This window comes from Grampus griseus (assembly GCF_964374135.1).
Source record: "Grampus griseus genome assembly, chromosome: 2".
Classification (NCBI taxonomy): Eukaryota; Metazoa; Chordata; class Mammalia; order Artiodactyla; family Delphinidae; genus Grampus; species Grampus griseus.
The window spans coordinates 8,090,118-8,113,145 of NC_139018.1; the positions used below are offsets into that span (position 1 = coordinate 8,090,118).

At 37.6% G+C, this 23,028-nt stretch overlaps 1 protein-coding gene across 1 annotated transcript in view; it reads right to left on the reverse strand.

Annotated features, from left to right (window-relative positions):
• VRK1 (VRK serine/threonine kinase 1) overlaps window positions 1-23,028 on the reverse strand; it is a 77,868-nt gene that overhangs the window by 8,649 nt on the left and 46,191 nt on the right. Inside the window, exons 5-11 of the mRNA XM_082649142.1 lie at window positions 22,490-22,577; window positions 17,912-18,020; window positions 17,700-17,792; window positions 15,124-15,256; window positions 14,210-14,330; window positions 13,856-13,914; window positions 9,913-10,091 (exon numbers count right to left, since the gene is read on the reverse strand). Coding sequence (XP_082505268.1) covers window positions 9,913-10,091; window positions 13,856-13,914; window positions 14,210-14,330; window positions 15,124-15,256; window positions 17,700-17,792; window positions 17,912-18,020; window positions 22,490-22,577 — 782 coding nt within the window. The remainder of the gene's footprint in view (window positions 1-9,912; window positions 10,092-13,855; window positions 13,915-14,209; window positions 14,331-15,123; window positions 15,257-17,699; window positions 17,793-17,911; window positions 18,021-22,489; window positions 22,578-23,028) is intronic.

Genomic DNA, 23,028 nt, shown 5'->3' on the forward strand with positions numbered 1-23,028 from the left:
AACCAAACACAATTCTTCACATCCCAACTCAAACATCCAAAGATACCCTCTAAATGCTTTCAACAGCATCTAAGAGAAGCCAATCAGATTCATGCTTGCATCAAAGGAGATGGGTACTGAAGAACTGTTGTTGGTTTTTTCCCCCTTATTACAAAAGTCATGAATGTTCATTATAGAAACTTAGAAGGTACAGCCTAAAATGTTTAAATGGTACTGCACGTGTGTGTGTCAAAGAACAAAGAACTCTAAACACAAACATGAGACTGCAATACGCAGTTAATCTTATTGGACTCATTTGATTAAGGCCACTGAAATCATCATGCAAATGTATACCCTTTAAAAATTACTATTACATTCCTTAATAGTAAGCAAAAACAGAATATGTTACTCAGTGTTAACTAAAAAGAAAAAGGACATATCTTCTATGAAGGTAAAGAAACGTATGTGCTACACCACAATATTTACAAAACCAATGGATTTTAGTTAAACTGCCCTATGTAGACAGAAAAAACTGAGGCTGGGGACAAAAGAAAGCTGGGAGAAGCTGCTCAGTGTTTCTAGCTGGTGGTAGTGAGAAGACAAGAGCTAAGGGTTCTTGGTTCTTATTAGAACTTCTTTCCACAGAACCACGCTGCCCCCCACGGGACTTTTCGGTGTGAAGTGGCAGTTTCCAGCCGTGGTGCTTTTGTTGTAACAGATCCCTTCCTAGAGAGCTAGCGCAAACATACATACGTGTGTACTTGGCAAGCCCAGGGTCACACTCTACTTTTCGTCTCTCCCACCCTGGACACTCCTGGAGGGCAAGGACTGGGGTTTTCCCCACACGCTATTATGTACCTTACACGTACACAAATATCTAGGGGTCTGCACCTGCTGAGCAACTAGTCCACTACTATTGTAGTAATAAAGAGCTGACTACGTGTTTTACCAAAAGCCCCTCAAAAACTGTGTAATGTTTAAATGGACATTAAGTAATTACAGAAATGTTTTGAGAAAAAGCAGGAAAAGGTCAGACACAACTGAAAAGAGAACAGATGAAAAGATGGGAAGTGGGTCAGAAAGTGAGTAAGTGACTTAAATGAGAGATGAATTTGAAGAATGGTCTAAAAAACTGTTATGATACACTGAAGTGATTTATTATTTTAAACAAGTTTCCATGGTAAGGGCTGCGATAAGAATAACGCACACTACAATTTCCTTCCACAGTAACCCTGATTCTATCGGAACAGAGGTAGGAATCCCATCATGTATTTTCTAAGCACCTACTGTGTGCTGGGCACTGATTCAGGCTTCATTCTCATGGAGAAAAACAGACACTAACAAATCGTTAAAGCAAAAGAGTAATTTTAGCTTTTATAAAAACATTAAGCACACACAAGTTACATTTCTAAAACTATTTGCATTTATGTAAGCCCTATAAGAAGTCATTTCAGAGTTCCGTAAATGAGTCTTTTTGAGTAAGTGACCAATGTAATCCCACACACATGGGATTTCACTCTGTGAAATATCAATCCATCTGTAAATGTAACACAGGCATGAGTGCATGGCCAAACCCTGATTTTGTTTTTTGTTTAAATTTAGATATCTCTCCTGTCCACATATTTAATTATCTATTCTGAAGGTAGTTAATAATTAACATATTACTCGAGCAATTTTATCATTTATTAGCAGGTCTGGGGGTTTAGCAAAAAAAAAAGCATGACTAACAAAATGTGGAATACCTGTGTCCTTCACTAGTTCAAGCTTTCCCACTCTTATGCCATGAAGAATGAAGAATTTGCTGTAATTATCTGAAAATGGTGCACCAAAGATTATTGCTAACTCATGAGTTAGCAAATGATACCGATGCATTTGTATACTCTGTCAGAATAAATAAACAAATGAAAACACTGCACCTAGGTGGCAAGCAGAATCGACTGCTTGCTCCATGGGCGGCACACTTTTAGCAGAAGCACTGCTTTCACAAAGTACGCGTATTTGTCTACTTGCTTATCTGGAGCGAATGTGTGTCCCTTCTGAAGTTGGGCCTACTGAGGATCTAGAAACAAGCTGCTTCACAGCCCTACCGTCACCCATCCTCCTAGAAAAAACACAGCCACTGAGGAGATAATGAGCTGAAAGAAAAGTTGAACCTGGTCACATGATCTTCAGGAGCACTACATGACTGAGAACTGACTCTCATCGAATTTTCATGTAATAATGGCAATCACAAACTGGAACCGTCTCCCAACAGCACTTCTGAAAACAGTAAATCCACCTTCCAAAGTTGGCAACAATGGCCTTTCGTGACTCTAATATCATTCATATCACAAGGACCACGAAACTTCCAATACGATCAAACCTATAGTCACTTAACAACTGAGAGATGTTTCCAGAGATTCAATAAACAAAGGTCTAAAGACTAATGGGTCACTGCATTCTCTTCTATGTTGGAATTAATATGACACTTCTTCATGCTTATTTTCCTCTGAAGGTTCCATGACCTGCACCATTAATATCAAACTTTTTAGCAAAGTTAAGGTATTTCAAGGGCAACTTATGGGGAGAGGCAAATGGGTAGCTAGTTATGGTTTATTTGTCTTTAATATTTTACACCTAAAATCACTAGGAGATTTTTAAGTGCCTTGAGCTCCTCTGAGGAAAAAAGCTATGTAAATGCGTAATAATAATTAATGGTTGCATGGCCCTGGACAAGTCATCTAACCTCTTCTGAATTTCACTTTCATCATTTGTAAGCAGATGTATCTCATTCAGTGCTGTAAAGTACATGTAAAATAATTTAATATTGACAGATTACAAAATACTATCAATACATAAATGTTCAACGATAACCTAAAGTTTAAAGGGTTGATATTCTATTACCAGCACTGAGCACCATCAAGTCCCCTGGAGAATTTTCAAACTTAAGAATTAAAAGCACAAGACTCTGAAGCTCTAACACTGCAAAATGAAGAGGCCAATATTTATAAAACTACATATTTCAATGAAAACGAAACCCTATGTATGTACTAGTGGGGAATTAAACGCTCTCAAGCCACACTTGAGCAAGTTTCTTACAAAATAAACCAAGCCACATTAGAGTTCCTATTAAAAACAGACTGCCTGACCGCCCCCATAAGGCTATGTCCACAAAATACATACTTCCTAAACTCATAGGGAGAAAACAGGAACACAGAATTCTCTGGCACTCAGAAGTCCTCTGCTTAATGTCAACTACCTATGGTCCTTTAGTATCAATCAACAGCTTCAATGAAAAAAGTTAACTTCAAACTCATTAATGTGATTTATCCATTTTTAATATGAGTAAGTTATGGAGCTGCACTTTGGAACCTTTATTTCACAGTAATTACCATCTTGTCTTTGTTGCAAAATCAACTTTTACCAATTCCCCATCATTTACTATTCAAAACAATCAATTTGAACACACATACTCACCAAGTGAATGTAAGCCAGTCTTCATTCACATCTGCCCAATATACTCTATTTCATAAACTGAATTTTTAAGGATGTATGATCTTAGTTCAAAAGATTCAAATGAAAATGTTCTGCTATTTTCTTGACATCAAGAAACCAGAAAGACTTGAGAAAATGTAAAGTCAGTGAAACAACAGTATTAACAATAATATTGCAGTTAACATTTACTGATTACTTATTATGTGTTCAGCACTGTTCTAAGCACTTTCTAAATCTCATTTAACCCACACAACAATCTTATGAGCAAGATAGATAACATTATTTCCACAGAAAGACAGCTTTAAAAAAATGTATCCCTTATTAAACAGAAACTCACACAAATGTTTAACATAATTCCTAAAAACTAGTCATGATATCAAAGAAAAAGGGAATCCTGCTCTAATACTGTCCTTTGTGATCTAAGTTTTGAACATATCTTATAAGCATATCTTTTTGTTATGTCAAAAATAAATTCCCCTGGGTACCATTCAAGGCATTTATATGACGCCAAATTTCCTTCTATATCTCTTACAATAAAGATCGCAACATGGCGTGTGTGAATAATTGCCTACATACATACATTGGTCATGTGGCTGATAAGTACTATTATTTAAAGTCTTTTAGACTTAAATGCCCAATATCTGCTTTGCCTATTTGCAAAAGGGTTGTTTTCTACATAGAAGCTAGAATTCCAAGGTAACTCAAATTTTGGTTTGCAGTGGTTCTCAACGATGTCTGTACAAGGTAATCACCTAAAAATCCTGAGGCTCAGGTCCACCCCCAAAGTTTTTGATTTAATTGGTCTGGGGTGCAATCCAGACAATGGGATTTATAAAAGCTCCCAGGTGATTTTAATGTGCAGCCAAGGATGCCGCCCCTGCCTTTCATCTACATTAGAATCACCTGAGGCACTTGTGGTATGGTGCCCTCCCAGATCATAACATGCAAAAAACAGCTGAAGACTCCACTCTGAAAGAAAACACAGTCCTCCCCTCAAAAAGAAAATTTTATAAAATGCATTGGAGGCTTAAAAAAAAGATTTAAAAAATTGAGGAAATGAGAAATGATAATTTTTAAAAACCCAGAATAAACAAGGAAATGCAGAGCTAATAAATAGAAAAATAATCATTATAGAACTTACAAGTATACTAGAAACACTGAAAAACAGCAGACTGAGCTGACAACTAAATGACATGAAGGAAACGTGTGGGATGATTACAGATGATAAAAAGAAATTGACTAAGAATTAAGCAGTTAGACATGGAAGATGTATATGATCTCTATATAGTCAGAGACAACTACAAACATCACTGAGATAAATGAAAGAACCTATATAAATATAGGGGTATACCATATTCATGGAACAGAAAAGAATACTGTGAAGATGTCAGTTTTCCCCAAAACGACAGTCAGTACAATCTCAATCAAAATCCCAGAAGAATTTTTGTGGAAATTAATAAGCTGATTCTAAAATTTATATGTCAAGTCAAAGAGCCAAAAACAGCAAAGACAATCTTAAAGAAGAATAAAGTTGGAGAACTTATACTATCAAATATCATTATGAAGCCAGTAGTTCAAACAGTGTGGCACTGACCCAAATACAGATGAGCAGGCCAATGGCACAGAACAGAGTGTCCAGAAACAGACCCGAACACATATGGTTACCTGAAAACCAGTTACATGCTGTGGGGACATTATAATCTTTTCAATAAATAGTTCAGATCAACTAGATATCCACAGGGGGTAAATAAACACCGACTCATACCATGCGCAAAATCAATTTCTGTTAAACTGTAGACCTAAATGAAAAAGATAAAATTTCTTGACAAAAGATTGTCTTCATGATCTTGAGGTAGACAAAATGTTCCTAAAATAGAATAAACAAAGCACTAGCCATAAACAAACAAAAACCTAATAAATTATGATTAATTAAAGTGAAGAACTTCTGTTCATCAAAAGATACCATACTAAGAGAGTGAAAAGATAAACCACAAGCTGTAAAAAAAATATGTGCAATACATATATTGCATATATATACAAAGTGCTTAACTCTGCAAATCAAAGGAAAGCAGACAACCCCAATTTTTTTTAATGGACAAAAGACTTGAAATGCACCTCACAAAAAAAGGATAATCAAGACTGACAGGCGGGCTTCCCTGGTGGCACAGTGGTTGAGAGTCCGCCTGCAGATGCAGGGGACATGGGTTCGTGCCCCGGTCCGGGAAGATCCCACATGCTGCGGAGCAGCTAGGCCTGTGAGCCATGGCCGCTGAGCCTGCGCGTCCGGAGCCTGTGCTCCGTAATGGGAGAGGCCACAACAGTGAGAGGCCCGCGTACCGCAGAAAAAAAAAAAAAAAAAAGACTGACAGGCTATGAAAAGGTGTTCAAAATCAATATTCTCAAGGAGATCAAATTAAAACCATAAAGAAATACTAGTAAACATCTACCAAAATAGATAAAGTTAAACATAATGCAATAGCTAGTGTCAGTGAGCAACTGGAACTCTCATAAGCTGCTGTGGGAGAGTAAACTGGGCAAATTGCTTGGCGGTATCTACTAAAGCTACTAAGCATACGTAAACCCTACGCCCCAGGAATTCTACTATGTATACACCAAACTTGAAATAATTATATATGTTTCCCAAAAGAATTTATAAGAGTGTTCTTAACAGCATTATTGCAATCACCAAAAACTGGAAACAATGCAAACATCCATCCACCAAGAGCAGAAGGGATAAATGAATCATGATATAGTCATATAATGGAGTACTACACAAGAATAAAAAAACAAAAGACTTTTGTTACTTGTGACAGCAAGGAAATTCAGAAATGCAAGGCAGAAATAGAGACACAGATGTAGAGAACAAATGTATGGACACCAAGGGGGGAAAGTGGCGGGGGAGGGGGTGGTGGAGTGATGAATTGGGAGACTGGGATTGACATGTATACATCAATATTTATAAAATAGATAACTAATAAGAACCTCCTGTTTAAAAAAATAAAATTCAAAAAGAAAAAAAGAAATACAAATGAATGAAAGACAGACACAAAAGTGTACAAAACGTATGGTGCTACTACTATGTTTTTCTTTCATAGCAAAACTAATTTATGGTGTTAGAAGTCATAAAATTGATTACTCTTACTGAAGGGGTAATAGCTGGGAGTAGGGCATGAGAAAGGTTTCTGGGGTTTCTGCAATGATCCGTATTTTGATTTGGGTGACGTCTAAATGCATACGTTCACTTTGTAAAGTTCAAATTCCACAATTATTTGTGCACTTTTCTGTACATATGTCATAATCTCACTCAAAAATTTAGGGAAAAAATTACTTGACAAAATCCAACCAAATAAGACAAGATTCAAAATAAAGAACTCAATAATGGGGTATCTAAGGAAAGAAATTCTTAGTAAACACTGAGTCCACTTAGATACAGAACTAAGGCTAAACTACCATTGAAAAACAGAAAGAAATGTATCAACTGCAACAATTTAAATTTACATAATTAAAATACAGTTTCTATCATTCTATAACACAAAAACAGCTAGATAGATCTTCACCAAATGTAGATGGTATATTTGGGGGCAATCTGACCTTAACTATAGGCTACATGGTATAAATTTAATACTACATTAGGTGTGATCATCTCAAAGAGATAGAAAGTTGTCCACCAGAGGAGCTGCAGGCCACTGATGTGCATTGGAAGACCTTGCTCTTGTTCAACTCTTTGTACCATGTTCCAGGCTGAGTGCCAGCAGGAATTTATTTATTATTTACTTAATAATGATTTTTAAGGGCATGGTGATACTTAGTGTCTTTCTACTTCAGATTTATGTCATCCCCAAATTCTGTGCTTTAAATACTCCTCTTAGGTTATCGAGACTAAAACCAGTTCAAAGTGGATACATTCATATTTCAGGATAGTTTCCCAATTTACTATACCATAATCAAGCACGGCTGTAAAAAAATGGATAGAAGGCTTGCTTCATTCCACTGTCGATCAATTCTTATAGGTTTTTTACCGTATCTCTTAGGAATATAAAGAGAAATATATATTGAATTGATTAAACTTATCCCTTTCAGAGATATGAGTGTCCTAAATACAAAGAACATATACTTTTATTTTAAAGTTTTAAAAAATTAAGACAGAGGAAAAGAAGGAGCAAGTATGCAATTATAAGGATTAATACAGTTTCTATGATGAAGCATTATATTCAGCTCTGAACTTCCTAGTAACCAGAGCAAAAAAGAATCTCAACTACATACTCCTTCCTAAAAAAGAGAAGGAATACTAATTTCTCAAAGAAGAGAGCTTTCTCTCGTGGGAGCCCCCAGACTGAAAAGCTGGATGGAGCTCTGCTCTTATCTGTTTTAGCTGTGGCGTATTTACAATTTATTTGAAGAAAATGTTCTGATGCTTTAAAAAGAAAAAGAAAGAAAGCTTAAAAAAAAAAAACCTGCTCTGGTCCAACTCTTTCACTTTACAAACAAAAAACAAAAGGCCAACAAAATTAACAACTCACCTACAGTTACATGGTTATCAAGGAGCTTCATGATCTTACCTAATCTTAACTTTTATTAGTTTCTTTTTAATACAAAAACAATCCTATATCAGCTCTGAGGGGAAAAAAAGCAGCAAACTAATGAAGGAAATCTAACAGTTCAGCTTTTTATTCATTTCCTCCCCCTAAATGAAGCTTTATACATGTAGGGGATGATCTAACAAGAAATTTCCAGCTTTCTGAACTACCCAAGGACACAAGAGAATTATAAGGTCACAGATGTTAGCTCTGCAGCAGACTGACCTACTCAGCTGTAAAGTCAGCCAACCCGCAGACACCAAATTTTCTCTAGCATGTAGGTACAAACAACAGTGATTTGCAAAGGAAAGGGGAATGGTACAGGACAAGTTCTTACCTCAACAGAGATCTTTACTTTTCAATCAGCAAAATTTTAGAGAAAAACACTACAGAAGCCAGCTATAAATATTAACGTACAAAAATCTGTCCTGAGCAAGGAGATGCATGCTGTATGTTTATACGTGTATGCAAACTGTAAGTTTACCACCTTACTCAAAAATTCCACTCAGCCTTCCATTTATCCTCTTCACTTAAAGCTGGATATGGCTTTCCACACGGTTGTTGACCACAAAAACACAAAAATGGAGCAGATGAAATTAAGACAAAACTTATGAAAGCAAAAAGATGTAAATATAGATGCATATGTATAATTTCAGATTCTGTGATGAAATTACAAAGACATCTACTATTAGCCAAAAAAGTCAAATTCATGATCCAATGTCAAAATTCCTATCTCCTTTGTAAGTTCTTTTAATATGCTGCTTCTTATTTTAAAGGGAGAAAATCTGTTTTTAACTCTTTATCTCATAGTTTGGAATATAAGATTTCCAAAGGAATCTACTGGAATTTACAGAGTTAACAACAATTAAAACAGTCAATAATGTAAAAAAATATTTTTCTTCTAAAAGCAGTTTTCCTTTCCCATGTAAAAGCAACTAGCACATTTTAGTAAACAATTTCAGATTGAAAAGGAAATTAAGGGCTTCCCTGGTGGCGCAGTGGTTGAGAGTCCGCCTGCCAATGCAGGGGACACGGGTTCATGCCCCGGTCCAGGAAGATCTCACATGTTGCGGAACGGCTGGGCCCGTGAGCCATGGCCGCTGAGCCTGCGTGTCCGGAGCCTGTGCTCCGCAACGGGAGAGGCCACAACAGTGAGAGGCCCGTGTACCGCAAAAAAAAAAAAAAAAAAAAAAGGAAATTAAGTTGATCAATAATTATTAAAAATAACCAATAAGCTGATGTATACCTGCAAAATCTAAATTTTAAAGTGATACCAGGAGTTATTTACATGCCTGTGCAATATTTCTACCATAAAGTTTATTATTTAACATTTCTTTCCAAAAAATTAATTCCCTTATATACAGATACACAGCTTTACATAATGACATTTCTGTAAAGAGCAAAATAATGTTCAAATGGGAAACACAACACGACAACAAACAAGGAAACTTTCAAATGGTAATTTTTCAAAACCAATTTTCAAATAGTAAATACTTGGACCACACCAATGAACAAGGGAAAAGTGAAAGACAAGATCAACCCTAAGGGGTGACGTGGGAGAAAAGAACACACAGACTATGAATTGAGTGCCCCGCCCAAATCCCTCTGCCAGACATTAGTATCCTGAGTTAGAATCTCTTTAGGAATTTCCTAACTTGCTACTGGACATAAGAAACACATAAATATTCATTTTTCTACCACCCTCTACGTATTTTTCCATATCATAAAGAGTTTGCTTTTACATAATGATGAAAAATATTTAATTGCATAGCAATCTGTTATTATTTTCTTTACTGAGCTACTGGTTCTCTTACCTAAAATTAATACTTGTTGCAATTATAGTCACAGGACGCCCAAAGGAAAATTCAGTAACAAAACTCACCTTTGTTATTGTTTTTGCTTTCAAACTTCCATTCTCCACAACACTGAGGTCCAGCTTGCTGTCATCCTTACTTCCTATAGCTTTCAGTCCTTGCAAAAGAATATCTCGTAACTTTTGATAAAGAGGTTTTTCAGCATAATCCAGTAATTTCACTGTTTCCATGTACTTAGCAATTTCATCTAAAAGAATAACACAATTATTTTGTAATTTTTTGTCATAAATACAACATACTTTTCTAAGAAAATGATACATGGTTATACTAAAATTAGAATGCAAATGTATAGCTTGTTAAACATGTTTTTTTCAATCACTTCTTCAAAGGAAAGTATGCTTTTGAATTCAAGAATTGTCAGATAAGTCAAATAAAAAACGTATTTTGAGAAACAACGTAAAAAACGTTTTTTAATTGTGAGATAGTAAGACAGAAGACATGCTTAACATTTAAATATATACAAAAAATAATTGCTGTAGTTTTAAAGCTATTTTTTTAAAAGGACCTAGAGTAAAGATTATAAAGTAAAATGTGCTTAAGTATACAATAAATATCCTAGCCAGTATTTTTTTTTGCCACAGAAGCCATTAGTTCTACAGAAGACAGCTGTATTCTTTGCGTAAATAAGAAATAAAACATATGAAAAACAGGTTGAAAAAGAGAAAAAGAAGCAAGGCCTGGTTTTCCCATAAGAGAAAAACCGACTTCTGAATGATGAAAGGTTTACTGTACACTGAGGCAGAACCAAACCCATAAAAAGAAATCTTACTAGTCAAGATCAACACTTTTCAACATCCATCTAAAAATCCATCTTTAGGCTAATGACTGATACATGTTATATCCCCAGCCCAGCCTTTCCACTGCTCTCCAGACTTGTATATCCACTGATTTCCACTGACTCATATCAAATCCCAACAAATGCAAATCCAAACTCCCGACCAACCCCTAAAACCTGTTCTCCCTGTGGTTTTCCCTGTCTTGGTTACTGAAAATTCCATCCTTCCAGCACCTCAAGCCAAGAATCCTCTTCCCACACCCCACATCCAATAAATTAAGAGATCATGTCAGTGCTACACACGCACACGTATATACACATTCATTCATTCAGGTATTCATTAAGCACCCACCACAGGCCAGGCATGTTTCTAAATGCCTGGGTACATGAGAAAAAAGAAAAAAAAATCCCTCCCTTCAACTTTCTTAATCTGAAAAAGGGGATCTATAGAAAACCTAAAGCAAACATTACCAAGTATGGTAACATACTGAACACTTCCCTGATGAGAGAAGGAAATGGCAAGGAAGTCCACTTGCCCAGTTCCCATTCTGCCTGAAAGTCCTGTAGTTTTTAGCCAGTACAGTAAGGCAAGAAAAGAAACAGAAGGCATCACGAGTGGAATGGAAGATGTAAAACAGTTTATTCATGAACATGACAGTGGATGCAGAAAATCCTAAGGAATCTATAAGAAAACTTCTAGAACCAATATGTAAATTTAACAAGGTCACAGGATATAAGGTAAATATTTAGAAATCTATTTTACTTCTATATACTACCAACAAGCAATTAGAAAAATAAATTTTAATAAAAATATATCACTTAACAATAGCATCAAATACCTAGTAACAATTATAATGAAAGACGGGCAAGATTTTTTCCAGATTAAAACTATAAAACACAGGTAACACAGAAACTGAGACCAAATTAAACAGAAGACATAAAGTATCAATAGTATAAAGATGCCAATGCTCCCCAGTTAGTCCAGAGTCCATGCAATCCCACTCAGAATTCCAGCAAATTGCAGAGGGACAGGATGTGTGCAGAACTGACAAGGTGATTCTAAAATGTACACAGATATACAAATGATCAAGCAAAACAGAAAGTCAAGTATAAAGAAGAAACAGTGCTAGAGGACTTAAACTACCATGTATCAAGACTTAAAGCTACAGTAATTAAGACAGTGGGGCCCAAGAAGAGAAAAAAAGAACAATGAAAGAGCCCAGAAACAGACTCACAAATCCACACCTGATTTAACACAAAGGCAGCATCACAGGGAAAGGCTGGTCTTTTCAAGAAAGGCTGCTGTTAACTCTGTTAACTATGCAAGGTGATAGATGTGTTAAATTATGTCAATCTTGGTAATCATTCTCCAATGTGTATGTACAGACAGGCACACCTCAGAGACATTGCAGGTTCAGTTCCAGACCACCGCAATAAAGTATCACAATAAAGCAAGTCACTTTAGTTTTTTTTGTTCCCCAGTGCACATAAAAGTTATGTTTACACTATACTGTAGCCTATTAAGTGTGAAATAACATGATGTCTAAGAAAATGTAGGTACCTTAATTTAAAAAACACTTTATTGCTAAAAAAATGCCAACAATCGTCTGAGTTTCAGCGAGTCATAATTTTTTTGCAGTGGTAACATCAAAGATCACTGATCACAAATCACCATAATAAATAGAATAATAATGAAACAGTTCGAAATATTGTGAGAATTACCCAAATGTGACACAGATAGGAAGTGAGCAAATGCTGCTGGAAAAATGGCACCAACAGACGCTCGACCCAGGGCTGTCACAAACCTTCAACGTGTAAAAAACACAGTATCGACCAAGTGCAATAAAGTGAACAGCTATAAAACGAGGTATGCCTGTATATCAAATCATCATGTTATACAATTATATTTTCAGTTATTCCTCAATAAAGTTAAAAAGTAAATAAAAACATCCAAAAAATGCAACAGTGGGAATTAATTTCACAAATGCAATACTGAGTGAAAGACAAAGAACTCCAATAGAAACCAGAACGTTAAAAATCCCTGCCCTCGTGGAAGTATCTATTTTGTTCACGCTATGATTCCATTTCTATATAGTTCAAAAACAAATCCTTAGTGTTGGAAGTTAGGCTAGTGATTCATTAGGCCAGTGGGAGAGGCTCGTGATTGGCAGGAGGCACCAGGGCGTGTTTCTGAAAAAGCCTATAACATTCTATTTCTAGATGTGGTTGGTAGGTTGCAAGTTTAAAAGGCATAAGGTCAGGGTGGACCTCCTGAAAAGGAGATAACTGAGCAAAGGCTTGAAAAGACTTCTAAATATATCCACACCGACCACTCCTCACTACCTGCACTGCTACTTCCCTTGCTTGGATTATTGCAGTAGCCTCCTACCAGCTCCTGTTTATACCCGGCCTTGCTTCCCTAGCAGTCGATCTTCACAACAGGAGGTGGAGAGAGTTCCCTTAAAGACAGACAATTCACATCCCTCTCCTCCAAACCTCACATGCTCCTGCTCAAAGTAAAAGCCAAAGCCCTATGATGGCTTAAAAGCAGGCATCCCTCAAGTACACCAGGCACTCACGTTCCTTCTGCCTGGAAACGCTCTTCTCCAGACTTCCCCAGAGCTCGCTCCCTATCTCCTGCCTACAACTATTCAATTGTCACCTCCTCAGTGAGGCCATCCCTGGCCACCCTATTTACAATTCCAATCCACCTCCTCGCTTCACTCCCCAACCCATCCCCACACCCCCTAACTCTACTCGCTGCTTTCTTCTTTCTGCCACAGTACTAACCATGCAATATACTGTGAAATTCACTCGTTTGTTTACTGTCTACCTTTCCCAACTAGAGCTTCATGAGGATAGGAAGTTTTATTTAATTTGTTCACTGGTGTATCCCTAGTGCCTAGAATGGTCCTTCTCACACAATAAAGCCTCAATAAAAAAAATAGTTGAATTACTGAATGAAATTCAGTTCCATTACTAAAAGCACTGAATGATAACTGAAGAAGGCCCACCTGTGGAAAGGTAAGTACCTGTTTCAGGAGAGCAGGCTGCAGTGGAATGATTACACTTAACAATGCCTAAGCTCCTACATTAAGGGATATTCCACAGACCTCAAGACTTTTTTTCTTGCAGAAAACAAGATTCCTAGGAACATTCAAGAAGTCTTTTCTTACCTGGCTTGTTCTTCTCAGGAAAACATTTGTCCATCAAACCTGCAATATTTTCTCTGTATCTGTTAAAAATTAAAGGCTGAGTCACTGTTTGAAACTTGATGCCATGGAAAATTATTAATATTTAATAACAGTAAAAAGCACATTAAGCAGCATTGTGCTACATCCTAAATACGCTTACGGACATTCTTCTAAAATAAATTCAACAAAAGACCAAGGAATCTCACTGTTTAACAAGTACTTTCTTATTTCTACACCAGTATCAGTTAAAACTATAGTCCCCATCAAGAAGTTCTGACTAAACATCTGCCTTATCATGATTTTGCCCCAAATAATTTATTATCAGTTTTCCTTTACCTAATTTTGGAATCTCTAACATAGTTGGGATCTTTCAAATTATCCTCCCAAGGAAGATGGCCACTAAGCCACTGGATCATGCAATAACCAAGGATTTCCAGGTCACCACGTCTTGATGGGGCTGTGAAACAAAAGAAGCAGACTCAGCACACTGAAACAATGTTTAAGGTAGAATTTCAGGTATATCTAAAGGAATAAGGTAAAAGGGTCAACTCTACAGTCTTGTTTTTCATCATCAAATCTTGACTTCATTTTGAAAAAAGCACCAAATACTGGGCAGTGTAAAAGAAATAATTTACCTCCAACTAATAATTTACTTTAAAACCCAAACTGGCAAACTCTACAGTTTCACACTGAGACTATTAGCCTAGGAAATAAATTATAAAACAATGACACGTTAAACAGTGCCCTTGGAAAATGTGAAGGTATTAAAAATGCTATAAGCTATCGAGAAGCCCAGAGAACTGGGGATTTTAGCTCCCCCCCAGTGTTGGGTACAGAAGAAAAAGAAACGGAGCGCTGCAGAAACAGGCCAACTTAATAGGTGACAAAATAAAAGTCTACCTGTTACAAAGTTGTAGCTGCATAAGAACCTTACAGACTTTTAGGGGGAAAAACCCCCAACATTCCAATTAAGCTAAATAAAAGCAAAAGAAAGCCTTATTGCAGCTGACTGAACTACCTCCTCTACTGAAACCCTGGTGATCTTTGAAGGGTGGGAGGAAGACAGGGAGGAGACACAGGTGCCCTCACATTGCACAAATGTAGGAGCCTAAGCTCTCCCTTCTTCCCCCATCCTATCCTGCCTCTTCAATTCTGATTTACTTGTCTAAGTGTTTACTGCAGAAGAACTGTGTAGGAATTCAGTTGAAAGCACTGGCAATGTAACTCTTGTTCAGGTGCCACTGACGTACCCACACCATTGTGCGCATCGATGCTGGTGAATTCAATCGTGCCATCGTGACATCTTTTGGGGTCTTCTTTGTATTCTTTATGAATTCCTTCTGGGCAGTACCGATAAGCAAGGCCATAATCTACCAAGTACACCTGTAAATGTCCAAACACCAAGACAAATTAAAGGCAAAATGACTACACATATACCCCCTTTAAAGCCCAGAAACAGAATACTGTCACTTGAGGGTAGATTCATCCACAAGGCCATACTATAGCACCCCAAACAAGTTAGAGCCAACACGCAAACAACAGCAAGCACTTAATTCTGAAAGACTTTTTAAAGAAAAACGTTGAATGACCATGTAGCTATAGTGCAGATATCACCCGACTTCTTTAGACAAGTATGTGTTACACCTGTAAATAATCTTGTCTCCTCAATTTGAGCAAGGATTATAAATCTTATACTTTTCCTTCCAGCATCTAAAACAAAACTGAGCACAGTAAACCATCAATACTTGTTGCAACACAACTGCTACACGCTGACTGTAAGACTCCTAACTTAGTTGACACATGTTAGTTATTCCCCTCTGTCTTCACTTATAAAATAACCAAATGTCAATTCACTTCATAAAGATATTTCACAGATTATAATAATGACCTGAAGACCTTTTAGATGAGGCTCTTAGCTACATTTAAATATTATATATTAAAGTCTTCATAATTAGAACTAAATTTTAGTATTATATATACACATATCTATGGGCATGTATGTGTATATCTGATTAGCATACAAAGCTAATAAATTTGGCTTTCCTCTATTCCAGAGCCACATATTACATCTCTAATTCTGGGTGACTGTCTCACAGATGTATGTATCTGGTCACAGGAGGGAACTGAAGTAAAAATTTGGGGCTGGATCTAACACATACATCTAATACTAGAAAAATTATCCCATCCAAAACATATGCCCAAAGGATAACCAAGCTGCAAAAATACTTCCATCTAAACAAAAGGCAGCATGTTTCAGTCAACTGCAAATGGAAATAAATTATATCTGTATTTATTACACAAGTGCCGTCTACTTCAACTAACAGCATCCTTCCCATTCAGGTCTCTAAGCTATGCTTTGTTTGTCTGCTTGCTTGCTTGCTTATTTTTAACCTAAACACATCTACAACAAGTTGCCTGGAAATTCTGTGATTGCCTTTAGGAGTTCTCCATTAGCCTGCTCTAGACCAGAAACTTTCTTCTGTTCTGCGTATACAGATTCCTTAGAGCTACTGTAACAGAGATGGGGAAGGGGAGGCAAATATACGAGATGACAGGAAAACAAAGGGGAGCCAAAGGAAAAAGGGAAAACTAAGCAAGAGGAAGTCAAAGTTAGGTCTGAGACAAAGAAGAATAAAGCACGGCATATCGACATACACAGTTAAAATGCTTCAATATTCCTTTCTTATACAAGATCAAGTAAGAAGTGAGAACACACATGAAATGGATTAAATACAGTGGCCCAACTATGTCAACGAAACCTTACTTTTACCAAAATCATGGAATCAGCTTCAAGAAAATTACAAATCCCTCTACTCCAACTAAACTGACCCAAATAAAGGTATAATAACATTAGCTTTTCTCCTTTCCTTAAAAAGTGAAAATTACAAAGTGAAGGTAATAGGCTTTAAAAATGCACATTTGAGGGCTTCCCTGGTGGCACAGTGGTTGAGAGTCCGCCTGCTGATGCAGGGGACACGGGTTTGTGCCCTGGTCCGGGAAGATCCCACAAGCCACGGAGCAGCTGGGCCCGTGAGCCGTAGCCGCTGGGCCTGCGCGTCCAGAGCCTGTGCTTCGCAACGGGAGAGGCCACAACGGTGAGGGGCCCACGTACCGAAAAAAAAAAAAAATGCACATTTGAATTCCAAACCCTACAAAATTTAGACAGCTAGGACATTTCCGTAAATCAACTGATTTCAATAATCAACATGTTAAAGACCAAATTCTCCAAGTAACAGAACACTTACATTTGATGGATTTCCTGAACAAAGGAAATTTTTAAAATGACAAAGCAGAAAGGCAAACATAATTCATTGGTGCACTATATAATTTTAAGCTTCCACCCTCAGATAGCTATTTGAAATTCATTTTGTATCACAAGTACTTCTTCTGAATATTATTTAGGGCAAAATAGCCAACTTGATAAAGTGCCAACAAATCGCATCAAAAATGTAGAATGTTAACTAGATAAAAGTGTCAAGAAGAAATATTATTATTACCATATCTACTTGAAAAAGTAAAACTTCTGCATGGGTTCAAAAGTTCATAGCGGGCTTCCCTGGTGGCGCAGTGGTTGAGAGTCCGCCTGCCGATGCAGAGGACACGGGTTCGTGCCCCGGTCCGGGAAGATCCCACATGCCGCGGAGCGGCTGGGCCCATGAGCCATGGCCGCTGGGCCTGCGTGTCTGGAGACTGTGCTCCGCAACGGGAGAGGCCACAACAGTGAGAGGCCCGCGCACCGCAAAAAAAAAAAAAAAAAGTTCATAGCAACCATATTTGTTTTCAAACAACAGGTTTTAAACAGTAAAAATTAAAGTTACAAAACTACCTGGTCAGGATTCTTGTAGCTGAGAAGAAGATTTGAGGCCTTGATATCTCCGTGTACGTACTCATGCTCGTGAATATATTCCAGAATATCCAGCTATAAAAGCATCATATAGAATAAATTAATGCAGTACCTAACACCAACCAGCAGAGGACCGAGCTTCAACACAACTAGCCTTTACTGGATTAAAAACGAAAAGAATGTAGCTCACATACAATTCTTAAGCTTAGCTGCAAGACAGTTTTCCGAGAAAACCTTTTGGCATTTGCTTCATATATTTTCTGAAGGTCACTCCCAAAGCGATCCATTATCATAAACCTGTAACTAAAGACAAACAAGAAAAGTCAATGAACAAAATGTAACTCAGGAAAACCTATTTTGCACTGAGTACTCTCCTTTCAAAGTAATTTTTTTCAAGGCAATGTTTACTAAGAAAGTAGAAAGACAAGGATAGAAAGAAGGAAGGAAAGACAAACATTTGAAACAAGTTCTTCCAACTAGAAATCTCAAGAGCTGTGAGAGCTTTCCTGTCTTGACTTTTACTTTATGGGCCTCCTGGTCTCAGCAAGCTACATGAGACAATATTCAGTGTAAGAAAACACCCACAGAGAAGAGACGACAGACACTTCAAGGTAAAGATAAAATAATCTGAGTAAGATTGATGTCACTAATTTTTGTCATAGTTAATGTTAATTTATGTTTCTGTATATTAGCTTCCCGCCTGTGACTGTTCTCTATTTTTTTTTTTTTTTTTTGCGGTATGCGGGCCTCTCACTGTTGTGGCCTCTCCCGTTGCGGAGCACAGGCTCTGGAGGCGAAGGCTCAGTGGCCCTGGCTCATGGGCCCAGCCGCTCTGCGGCATGTGGGATCTTCCCGGACCGGGGCATGAACCCGTGTCCCCTGCATCGGCAGGCGGACTCTCAACCAATGCGCCACCAGGGAAGCCCTGTTCTCTATTTTTAAGGCACATTTTAGCAGTATTAACATTCTGTTAAAATCAGGACTGTCAAGAGATGCTGTAACAGTAGCTAAATGCAATAAAACTGCTTAAATGGTATAAAAGAATTGTATACTAAGTACTCAACAAATAAGATTTGGGGAACAGTAAATATCCTGGAACAACATGAAGATTTTTGGTTTTGCCACAAACCAACTCTGTCACCTTGGCCAAGTCACGTTTCTTCTTTGGGCCCCAATTTCCATAGGTGTCAAATGAGAGGTAGGGCCTCATGCTTTCTAAGGTCTTTTCCAGCACCCAAATTCTAAGATTCAATAACCATGTGTTATATTTCAGTGTGTACTGAAAAACATCACCTAGTTGCAGTAACATGGTTCACTTTTTGCTCTGTGGACCACTTTTATCTTTATAGAGTTTTCCAGATTCTGAATTGTCTAGTTAAACCATTCAATAAATCAATAAAAACCAAGAACACACTCAAAATGTATCAAAATATCTTCTAATGGGGATAAGATTAATAACCATCATAACAACAACAGCTGGCATTTGCTGAAGCCTTGGTATGAGAACAGCACTATTCTAAGCACTTTAGATGTATCAGTGCATTTAAACCTCACATCACCCTTATGAGGTAGGAGGTCCCATGAGCCCCATTTTACAGCAGAAGAAAACTGATCATTAGTAGTTTGTCTTCTAGGAAGTGGTGGATCCATGCTTCTGACCACCACACCAAACACATCGAAATAAATGAACATAAGTAGGACCCAAAAACCCCATTTATATATTTTAGGTTTCTAAGATAAAAATACAATATGAAAAGTTCAGTAAGGAAGGAAGAGCTAACATTTAAAAGACAACACGCAAAATAAAAAATTCAAGATTCTACCTATTTTTGAAGTAGAAGAGAATTAGAGATCTGTCTAAACATCTTTTAATAAAATACTTAATGTCTATAGCGGTAAATTGATTTGTCCAAAGTCACAGAATTAGTCAGTGGCAAAATGTCTTCATTCTTGTACGATTTTCAGTACCCTGACCTCTAAAATATTAGAGGGAACAGTAATTTTGACTTCCTGATTTCCTCTGTACAACAGGTTTTGAGAGGTTGAGGGATGAGACCAAGGACAAATGTACACATTTGTTTTTACAAATAAGTGATGTGGTTGTGTAATTATTATGAAATAATATGTAGGTAACAAGAATACAATCTCTGCTGTTACTCTGAAAGGGAGCTAAAGCACACTTGGTTAATTCAACCAGAGATCTATTAATATATTACATGAAGTAGACCTTTGTTTTTATTCACAGATCACTCCACCACTGCTCTCAACAATCCCTTAATCGCTTCACCACGTCTAAATTATACACATCAAGTGAAGCATGATTCTGAATACTGCATATAAATTTTCACCACATTCTTCTGCAAGGATATGTCTACCACTGAGTACTAAAAGGAAAGCTACTTTTAAGTAACTTTTCTGAAGTAAAACCTTCGATGTATACTTTCCTGGGGACTTGGATAAAACAATGCAAATAATGGGAATATATAAATCAGTATAAATGATTTAATAATGATAGCAGCTAACATTTTTATGAGCCTAACACTGTTCTAAGCGCTTATATTCATATCACTTCAGATGAGTTAGAGGGGAAAGTAAGGATTTCTGGCAGGGGAGGGGGGCTGGAAAGACAATCTTACTTTCTATTTTTTTACTTTTGTAAGAACTTAAATGAGGGAATTCCCTGGCAGTCCAGTGGTCAGGTCTTGGCACTTTCACTCATGGGGCCCCAGGTTCAATCCCTGGTCGGGGAACTAAGATCCCACAAGATGTGCAGCACAGCCAAAAAAAAAAAGAACTAAGAGAACTAAAATGATTATTTTTAAGAGCTTCAACCATAAGAAGTAAATCAATATCTTATAGGTGATCAATGTTCCCGTTTAGGAAATACTTCTAGGCACTCTGTGTTACAGAAGACACAGGCTGAGTTGTAAGGTCACCACAAGTCAATGGTGAGTCAGCTGTACCTCGAGGGTGTCTGTCCCTTTGTTCAAACACGTGCCACGTGCAGTAGCTTCCAACTACCTACTGCACACAGGCCCCAAAGAGCCCTTTCCTCCCCATCTTCATTACCTACCTCAGCCTCTTTCTCCAAGTTATTTCCTTCTTTCTCATGTGTGTGCAAGTCCCCCCTTTCTTTGTTAAAGAAAGATGGCCAATTATGCATAAAATAATGTCATGTCTGAAAAAAAAATTCATTAAAAAAAAAAAAGAAAGATGGCCAAGAGGCCAGCCAGCAGGCCAGAAGCCTATTATGACCCTATGTTCATGTTACTCCCGACTTGAGATGCTATTCCTTCTCTACAGTGATTTTTTAAACCAGCAGTTCTTAATATTTAAGGGATTAAAGACCCCTTTGAGAGTAAAAGCTAACACACATATTCTAAGAGCTTTGCATTTAATACCCCTTATTATGTGGATAGGTGTTACTCTATTTCACAGATGACGAAACTGAGGCAAAAAGAAGTAACTTACCCAGTCACACACATTTTAAGGGGCAAAACACAGATTTGAAACCAAGTGTCTGCCTCTAGAATCCTTACTCTTAACTTAATCCTTGCTCTATACTATTTCTCCAGAAAATTTCTAAAAACTGTAGAAACTTGTCCCAGCAAAACCACATATAACAAAATGTTCTCTCGTCATTCCAGCGAGTTCCCACACTCCCTCAGAGGTGCCTGGGTTCCAGGATAAGAACTTCCTGGTGAACAACGCTGGCTGCCCCCCCAGCAGCTCCTCTGCTCTCCCTCTTCTCTGACAGAGCACCACTCTGGTTCAGGCTTTCCCCCCACTCATCACTGTGATCACTCTGCCCTTGCCAGTGGCTGGTTTAAGAATGAGCAGCGATAAAACTCTGACCAAGAAAACATGGGGGGAAGTCTGCCGCGAGACCCCTGGGAAAGGTTTCCCTGCCAGGAAAGTGAAACTCACAAGAAGCAATCCCATTTTCTGCTGTTGGGTACTATGTCTGCAGGTGAAGCCTAGAAATGGGCAGCCACCTTGAGACCATACAATGGAGAATTAATAGACAACAAAGCCAAGAGGGCAAAAGGGCAAGATAAAGGAAGCTGGGCACTTGACAATTACTTAAGAGAGCTGAGTCAGTTTTATCTTTACCTGCAGCTGAAAGCATCCTAACCAATATACCCCAGTTCCAACTAAATCTACTCTTCAAATCTCAGCTACCAGCATTGCTGAATGATGCTCCATTCATTCATTTAAATATTTTTAAAGTGTCAATTATGCATCAAAAGCATTGGAGGTTTTCTCCAACTCAACTCTGCCAGCAATATTCTCTCCATTCTGAACTCCTAAGACATGTTAAGAGTCAGAATCACACAAGTTGGCACTGAACTGGCGTCTGGTTGTCTCATACAGCTTTGTTTTTTCTCTTCAGCTAGACTGAAACCTCACAAAGGTGGGCAGATTATGTATCTAACAGAAAATGCCAAATTGAAGCCTGTGGGCTCCCTTTTACATAAATAACAAGGAATTTTCTGTTTGTTTGCTTATTCATTTTTAAGGGAAAAAAATAATGCAGGCAAGTTGGCTTTGTTCCTACTTGTCAGCTGGGTTCCAGGCAGCTGCTTCCACTCGGTACAAGTCCCCCAGACGAGAGAGAACACCTTGTTCGTCTCTGTTGAATACATTCCACACAACCCAGGTGAAGGCCAAGCAGTACTGTAGGTAGGTGCTCAGTACATAATTGTTGACTAAACAACTGAACTGCGAATGCTCAAAAAGGGAGGAGAAACACAAAACATGCATATTTTTACCTTTTTCCATTTTTTTCATGTAGACCAGACCCCCAATACTTAGGGACACCCAGGTACTTCAGTTTATGGGTACGAATCCATTTCTGAACTACAAATTAAAACACATGCTTGTGATTTCAATTTTGTTATACATCAGCAATTTTTCTCAGAAAAATCAAGAACAGAATGCCTAAGATATACATGCAATAAGATTTCACCTTTATTCATAAAAAAAGAAAGTGAACAATACATTGTACCCAACAAATGAACAGTACTTTACAATCAAATCATTTTTATTAACCCACAAAATTGTGTTATCCTGTCCTAAACATTGTCTTTAAAATGAAAAACCTGCAGAAAACATTTTTTAAAAAGTCAAACCACATGCAATTACAATTAATATCTCCAATTACGTAAATGTTTACTTGTTTCCACAGAAAGACTTACTTTTTACACCTATCTAAATGTTTTTTTACCTCATTCTAAAATCCTCAACCAGGAAACCAAGTTCGAGGAGAGAGAGAAGCCCCTCGAGAGATTCCCAAGCCTGATACCATCCT